The following is an 8,403-nucleotide window of genomic DNA, read 5'->3' on the forward strand; positions in this document are numbered from 1 at the left end:
GAATTGGTTGCAACTACTGCATTCATTCGAAAATATGTTATGTAGCTTTTGGGACACCTAAGTTTAGATACATTTAAGTTCGGAATGTTTGTTTAGTTAGTTACCCAGTGTGTATCAAAATATTGAACAAAGCAAAGTGCATATAGGTAGTAGTTATAGAAATATGCAATATGAAAACTAATCCACTCCGATTATAACAAAAGTAAGTACAACGTGCAGATCGATTTCATTTCATATCACTGTGCAGATCGATTTCATTTCATATCACTAAAAAAAAAACTAAGTTTCAAAATTACCTGACATCTGATGTGTGTACTTCTGCATATCCTAGAATCTATAATCCATTTTTTTTTTTCAAAATGTGCACTGTTCCATCTCCCAAGCGGTTGATTTGGGTGACAAACGAAGCGCTTCGATCATCCTATCTAGCCAGATTTTCTTGTATTGATTGTTCCATGAACATGTAAAAGGAAAATTATATCGTTGTTATGAGAATTAGTCCTCCAAATTTTGTTTGGACGGGCTAATAAACATAACAGCAAAAGGAGATATACTAAGATACATCCTTGAGTATCGATGAGTAAAAGGACCAGTGCGGGCTTGTCTCGTCTATAGCACGTTGACCAAATGGGTGTTGCTCTACATACGTCTTTACATCATTAGTGGCGGCAAGACCTTCCAGATAAACACGTAGATCACCATTAGGACCTGCACGAAACAATATTTTAAAGTTGAAGCCATCTCCATTCTTCAAGTTTTCAAATCTATTTTTTCCGCTATACATGACAAGTTGGTCGAGTTGGTAACTGGTCATATTAGACTCTCCGATTCCGGGTCAAAACAGGCCGGTAGGGTTGACCTATACCATGTAAAAGGGTACACCGGCCCTCTAGCAGCCCCACACCAATCGTGTAACCCCCAACCACTATAACCACTTTCACGGGGACGACCTATACCATGTATTTGTCCAGTTGTAATATCTTTTACAAATTTGTGTACGAGTTCAATACGATTACAAATTATATATATGCTACAACACTAATCCAAAACCGTATAGTAAACGATGTAAGAGATTGTATGCAATAACAAACTTTCAACTGCTTTGACGCACTCCCCTTACAGCTAACTATCTATATTTGACCCATTTGAAGTAAAACGCAACCCACATTGACCCATCTAAGTGTAGATGGATCAAACTTACATGCCACCTCTAATATATGATGGCCAGAAGTGATAATGTGATTTTCGGTTTTGTTCCCTTAGACAACTAGTCAACTAGGATGGGTCTCACAACATACAACAAGAAAGTGAATCGTGTAACCGAATATGTGAATAATACGGAGTATTAAAACAATAATACCAGAGTAAGTATTGATGTTAAATTTTCTTTGATTATCATAGGGTGGTCATATTGCATGCTAACATCTGATAATTTTGTTCTTATAGAACATACACAGATCGAAATAAATCTAAACACCACCATATCGTTTATAAGAATTTTGTGTCAAGAGTTTTGAATATTTCCCCTGCTTTTCACTAACTGGCTACTTCTTATTGGCACAATAAGTTAACTATAAACAACTCACCTAAAGATTTGTCATTTATATCTTGGTAGCAGTAAGACGAGGGGAAGATTCCGCTGTGCTTCTACATGATAATAAATGTGAACAACATAATGATTGGCACATGATAAGTGAATATTTGACTGAAGTATTTACAGTTTTTCTACAAATGAAGGTAGTAAGTCTTACAGGATTGAGCAACGCCTTATACGGAGAATCATCTAACAATAATGTATTTGATTCATCATAATATCCATTGTCGGAATCAAGAATAGGACCATATTCCTCCCATATCTTCCTGAAATATTTGAAAACTACAAACTTATGCCGGTTTTCAAAGCTCCTGGCACTTGTATTCGTGCAGTGGGATAAGTCCTGCAAGCAACAATGCATATAGAAACATCACTTGTTGACCAAATAAATTAGAGATCCTTAAATTACTAAACATGAAGACAATAAATTATGGACCTTATAATCTCTAAAACAGAAAATTCGATATGAAAATTCAGACCACAATTGATAGTTTAATAAAACAATAAAGATGCAAGTAGCTAGATTTAACTAAAAAATAAACAACACTTACCCAAATAAACAACAGCTTCTTCTTTAAATCCCTAAACAAATAATCAACCACGGGGTCTAAAATTTTCCTGCCATAATTTCATTACTTACATGCAGTTCACACTTCAAATTAAAGAATAAACTGAAGTACAATCCATAAGTTTAGTAATACCTAGTTCTTGAAGACCATATAGCAACATCAAATCTTTCGAAGCAAAATTCTAAAAAATCATCCAAGAAGGGTCTCTTGAATACTGCACTGAAACAATATAATATATATAGTAGGAAAAAAAAAAAAAAAAAAAAAAAAAAAAAAAAAAAAAAAAAAAACTAGTAATAAGTTTGATCGTCACAGTTATCAAATAAAACACGTGGAACAAAACTTACTTGCCCGCTTTAAAATCTTAGTGTCTGATTTGAAATCCTTTGGCGCAGGATGAACGATATCCGAGAGCAAACCATTTACATCAAGAACAAGTAACCTTTTCCTTGATTTCGTGAAATGTGTTCTGATTGTTATACCTTCATCTCCCATGGTCAAGTTTTCAAAAAGAAACCTGGCCGTATCCATATCCATTTGTTGACCACCAAAGACATTAGATTGCACAGGCAGTCCTTCCGTTAAAGGGTCATCTCCCAACTCTACAACTAATTTCTTCTCTTTTTTTCGTCTTTTTTTCTTTATTGACAATTCACTATTTACATCAAGGCTGCACTTCTCACCATTGACTTTTTGCGCGGACTCTACTTCTTCTAATACATTCTTCACATCAATAAATTCAGTCACATTTGAGTCCATCACACCATTAACGAATTCCAATATACCTTCTTCTTTCGACACATAACACCTCGCATCACAAGTTGATTTTGTTATTAACCCTGTTTCACCATTAGGATCTTTTAGGTACTCTTCTCTTTCAGAACCTATACACTTCACAACAACCATTGATATGGTTTCACCTAATTCTGTCTACGCAAATCCTCGTCTAGTTAATTATATTCAGACGATCAAGTCAATTTCCTTTCTTAATAAACCTTTGTCCCTCTTTCTTTCTTCAACTCTTAATCGTTCTCACTGTTGCATTGAATTTCATTGATTAAAAGTGTCACAATTACTTCCATTTAAGAGGTAGAATCTAAACAACAGATCAAAATACTAACAACAGGAGGAAGACAAGCAATCAAAACTCACACACACAAACAAATGATATATAACCAAGGTTGAAAAAGATGCGAGACGGGGCCGAAACGGTAGCGACCTCAAAACGTCGCAACGCAAAAAAGGGGCCGAGACGGTGTCGAAACGGATGTTGACTAATGTTGACTTTTATATATATAAATATATATTTACACATATTGTAGAGCTAAAAAACCTTCGTTGACAAGTTTGTAACTATAATTGCTATTAGCGTTAATATAATACAAAATGGAATACTAAACTAAGTCGTTTTTGATTGATTTGACCGACTTATGACCGATTTTAACAGACTTTCTGACTGTTGACCGGCGTTGACCCAATTTTTCCTGCATTTGACCTGACTTTTGACCGTTGACCGGCTTATAAGAAAACGGGACGGGGTCGAAACGGTTTACTCACCAAAAAGCCGCAACGGGCGTCGCAACGGACGCCGTTTACAACAGTGTATATAACTAATAATTTAGAACCCTAATTTAAATTATCAACCACATGATAATTAGTCCACCAAACAAGTCTCTACAAATCCACATTACAGCTTCAACGTCAAATTCACTGCTAACTAGTATCAAATTACAAACTAACGGCATTCAATTATACGCTCCGTAAGTAATTATAATCAAATCATACGAACGTTTAATTGAAATTAAACTACTAATTAACGGAAAAATTACGGAAAATTTGATATCCTGAGATACTTAAGCGACGCATGTACAGATAATTAACGGAATTATACGTAAAATATCATGAATTGAAAAAATCAGAGATACATAAAAATTGGAAGAAAAACATTGCAAATGAGCATTGAAATTTTTGAGTATTACGGAGTACAATTAACGAAATAATAATCAAATTTCAGAAAAATTGAATGTGAATGTAGAGATTGAAGGTAAAAATAGGATCGTAATTCATACCTGGATGCGAATTCGTCAACCTTTGTAGAATACGGAGATACGATACGGAGTATAAAATAAAATACGGTACTCTACATACGTCACGCTGTGATAGTACAAAATCCGTGATGTCAACTGTGGGGAGCACCCTAACACTGACCTGTCCTGACCCGACCCGGAAAGTGATTTGGGGAAAAGTATGATTCATGTTGGAGAAACCCAAATAAACAACAACGAAGGTATTACTATCATTTTGAGTGGGCCTATACAATGAAATCTTACTTCTCTGGCCCAAATTCCAGTTTTGTGACTAAGACCAATTGTATTGGTTGAAGGCGTTTCTTGTGGTGTCACTTGTCTTTTTGCACTTTTTGAATGAGTATGACGTGTTTTTTTTTTTAGTAGAGTAGTGGTGGTGTTTCTTTTTTGGTGTCACTTTGAGTAGAATGCCGATGTAGCATTTTATATTTCTTTTTCTGTTTTATTTATTTTTATTTTTATTATTTTTATTATTATGATTATATTTATATTTATATTTTAAAAATATATTTAAATTATAACAGCTATAATATTTAACCCGTTTTTTTTCTCTAAAAAAAAGGCTAGTTTTTACCCCTATATATACAATCACTCTTCTCAAATCATAATACACACTTCATCTCTTCTAACACTATTCTCAAATCATAAAACACACACTTCGAAATGAGTCCGTTGAATGTTTGCGTTAAAGTTCATTACGGAGGTGAATTTGATCGAGAATTGATGAATTATACCCGTACGAAACACGAGATTATTACATGGATGTTCGTAAGTGTCCAAATTATATGTCGTTGCTTGAGTTGCTCCAGCGAGACATAATCTACCCCTTCAAACTAATATGGTTTTTCAAAAAACCCAACGGTCCTACCTCGCTACTAAAAGAAGATCACGATTGTTTTGGTGTGATTGGGCGAGCCTTGTTACGTAACCAACCAATTACGCTTTACACCGAATGGATTGATGAAAGCTACGCCATTGAGGCAAGTGAAGATGAAGCTGTACCTGAATCTCTACCGTTTCAACAATACGATATTCGCGATTACGAAGATTGATGAATGTGTTTGTTGAAGATAGCCGTTAGGAATTAAAGTAATCGTTTTTAGGAAAGTATGTTCTTCTTTTTTGTAAGAATAATGTAATCGTTTAGGAATTAATGAAATAAACGGCTATATCTTTAAAATAGAAAATAATTCATAAATATAAACAAGCATGAGGCTACTCGCGCGTTGCGACGGTATTATGTTCCTGTTATGTAAGCAAAGATATATATATATATATATATATATATATATATATATATATATATATATATATATATATATATATATATATATATATATATATAACCTGTTTTCATATACTTATGCTACGACTACTTTCGGCCAATGCAAAAATGCAATTAACAAACTCAATTTAAATAAAATCTAACAATAGGTACAAAGGATTGTACGTGTGCATGTGACTAATGTACAAAACAATAAGAATGTTTAGGTTTGTCCTTGAACCAATGCCATTTTTCTACAGCCGAAATCGATGAGTATGTGGTGATTTGGAAAAGGAAGTGAGGCTTGCTATTGCGGCACCGTCTGATATGAACGCTATGAAACAATAACTGCAATTATAGATGTAAGTGTTAGTTTGTTTGGTTTACAGTGATGGTTATTATGATGTTAGATATTTGTTAGAACCAAAAACTAAAAAGTAATAGTTTAAGGATGTAATCTACGTTTTTACATGCATGTGGGCGTGTATAGCTGCTTGCGTCGGCGTCTACTATGCGATGTTTTTTCTTTAAGTAGGACTCTAATTAAATTGGAATTAAATTGGAAGATGTATGTCGATCCTTCAGACGACAACAATAACTGCAACAACAACAAAAAAACCCGAAAACGATCAATATAGTTTTGTTGGTTAATAGTGATTGTCTTTATGATTGTAGCATTCAGATATTACCTGGATTTAGGTACGGTAGGCGGATTGTCTTCAGTTTGATTCTGGGTTTTTTTTTTTTTGAGTTTGCGTGGCAATGAGACAATAAAGTTAATCTGTAATAAATGATAAAAAAAAAAATAAAAAAAATAAAAAAAATAAAAAAAAAACTACATGCCATTCATAAAACACCAAGACGTAAAGATGTATTAAAGAACACCACATAAATGAATGAGGCATTACCATTTTGAACTGAAGACTTGCCGGACAAAGCACTAATTAAAGAAAATTGCAAGAACAACCTGTATATAAAAGATAAAAGGAAATCAATAACTCCAACATAACACCGAAACTAACAACAATTATCTCATTACTGAACAATATAGTATACTTGAAACAACTATGAAATAACCGCGGAGGAGATTAAACCATGTTATAAATACTATTTAATAAAATGAACTTGTGAACGATTCTCGTTCATTAAAAGAGTATAAAGACACACATAGGAAACAACGATGGTTATACCGTTAGTCAAGATATTAATATTTCATACAACATAAGTCAAATCTGGATGAAAGCATGGTGGCTCACACAATCATGACCGATTTCTAAAAAGATGGCGAAAAAGTGGTTTAGGATCAAAGCATTAGCTAAATCAATAAATGACCCATGAATCCAGGGACGGAGTATATAAGGGGCAGGGTGGGCCCTGGCCACCCCACATATTTGTGTCCTTTTTAGCAATTTTTGATTTTTAAGTGTATAAGGCCACTCCCTATCGTAACTAAACTATTCATTCTCTTAACCTTCTACATCAGCGTCACATCAACACCAATATCCTATAACTAACTCATAATTAAAAACTCCATATCATGGCTAAAACAATACTCCTCTTAAATATACAACGTACAAGCAATAAAACATCAAGTCCAACAATAAAAAGCCACTGGGACCCACAATTCCTATAACTAACCTAAACTCTTCCATTAAATCCATAGTGAGTGCGGGTAACTAAGCCGTGCCTATGGTTCATTACGGGTAACTACAGGTAATGAGCAGATAATGACGGATAATGAAACCATAAGGAGTGGTCTAATATGGAAGAAAAAAAAATTTGGGCATCCCATTTAATTAACCCACTCAAAGAGTCAAAGTTACTCAGTAAGTAGAATTGAGTTTTCTAATTACCACATTCTTGTCTACTTGTTGCATAGCATATGGCACTATTTTATATATAAAAATATAAAAACTATTTTTTCTCGAATTTAACTATTTACATAACAAGCAGGTGGCCAACCGCGCGTTGCGGCGGCCACCTTGAAAGGCATTCATGCTCAATATATCGCATTGTTGTTTGCCACATATGTGCTACAAATGTGATACATATATCAAAAGTATCAAAAAAAAAAAAAAAAAACTTATAAATTCTGCTATAAACAACTCGTAAAAGGATGTGAATCGGATTTAATAGATATGGCCACCTACCTTCCTTTCTATTACTACAAAACCACAACAAAAGTATAATCATACGAAATATCCTAGTCATCAATGCATATGTTGACGTACATAGAGTTCCTGAACTTTTAAAAAGCGCAAGCTATGATCATGAATAGAAAACAGTATGAGATGATCTTCAAACAGAATAAAACAGTCAATAAAGAGGAAAATATAGAATATAACGAACCTGAATTCGCTAATTTCTATGATTCGCTAATTTCTATGATTGCCAAGCTGTAATAAGAACAACATAAGCGCTTTTAGAATCATAATTCTGTTGGAAACTAAACTTGATTTTGAGCTATGTGTTTTAGATTTGGGCTTGCAAGTATACAAATATTTTGGATCAAGATTATAGCTCATTATGTAGAAGCTTCTTGTAATATGTAGTAGTGAAAGTGTGTAGAATGTGTGTAGAATAATCTTGTAAAATATCTAGGTCTAGAAATACTAGGAAATATCTAGATAGTAGTAGATGATGGAGTGATCTAGACTACTCCATTGAGTAGTATAAATAGAGGGCTTCACCCCTCATTTGTAATCAAGCAAAGCAAGCAATAAGCAATAAAAGAAAAGCTTTCAAGATCAATCTAACTTCTAAAAATCATCAATCCACTCTTCCACAAATAATATACATAACCTCCTATTTTCAACAAATTGGTATCAAGAGCTTGGTTCGACAAGATGATGGCCAACAATGTCATCACGTTTCCTCGCCTCACAAAGG

The 8,403-nt window shown here is 33.9% G+C and overlaps 1 protein-coding gene across 2 annotated transcripts; it reads right to left on the minus strand.

Moving 5' to 3' along the window:
- Nucleotides 1-230: 230 nt before the first annotated feature.
- On the minus strand, nt 231-4,249 carry LOC139850505 (uncharacterized). Of its 2 annotated transcripts, XM_071840075.1 has the most exons (7): nt 4,233-4,249; nt 2,511-3,198; nt 2,296-2,377; nt 2,146-2,212; nt 1,752-1,937; nt 1,587-1,647; nt 231-708 (listed from the first exon to the last, which is right to left on the minus strand). In XM_071840075.1, the coding sequence occupies exons 2-7, from the start codon at nt 3,067-3,069 to the stop codon at nt 554-556; spliced, it is 1,110 nt and encodes a 369-aa protein (XP_071696176.1). In that variant the 5' UTR covers nt 3,070-3,198; nt 4,233-4,249; the 3' UTR covers nt 231-553. The 2 variants fall into 2 exon arrangements, with proteins under 2 accessions (XP_071696176.1, XP_071696177.1); XM_071840076.1 differs by lacking the exon at nt 4,233-4,249 and having other exon boundaries at nt 2,511-3,223.
- Nucleotides 4,250-8,403: the final 4,154 nt, after the last annotated feature.

This window comes from Rutidosis leptorrhynchoides, chromosome 5 (assembly GCF_046630445.1).
Source record: "Rutidosis leptorrhynchoides isolate AG116_Rl617_1_P2 chromosome 5, CSIRO_AGI_Rlap_v1, whole genome shotgun sequence".
Classification (NCBI taxonomy): Eukaryota; Viridiplantae; Streptophyta; class Magnoliopsida; order Asterales; family Asteraceae; genus Rutidosis; species Rutidosis leptorrhynchoides.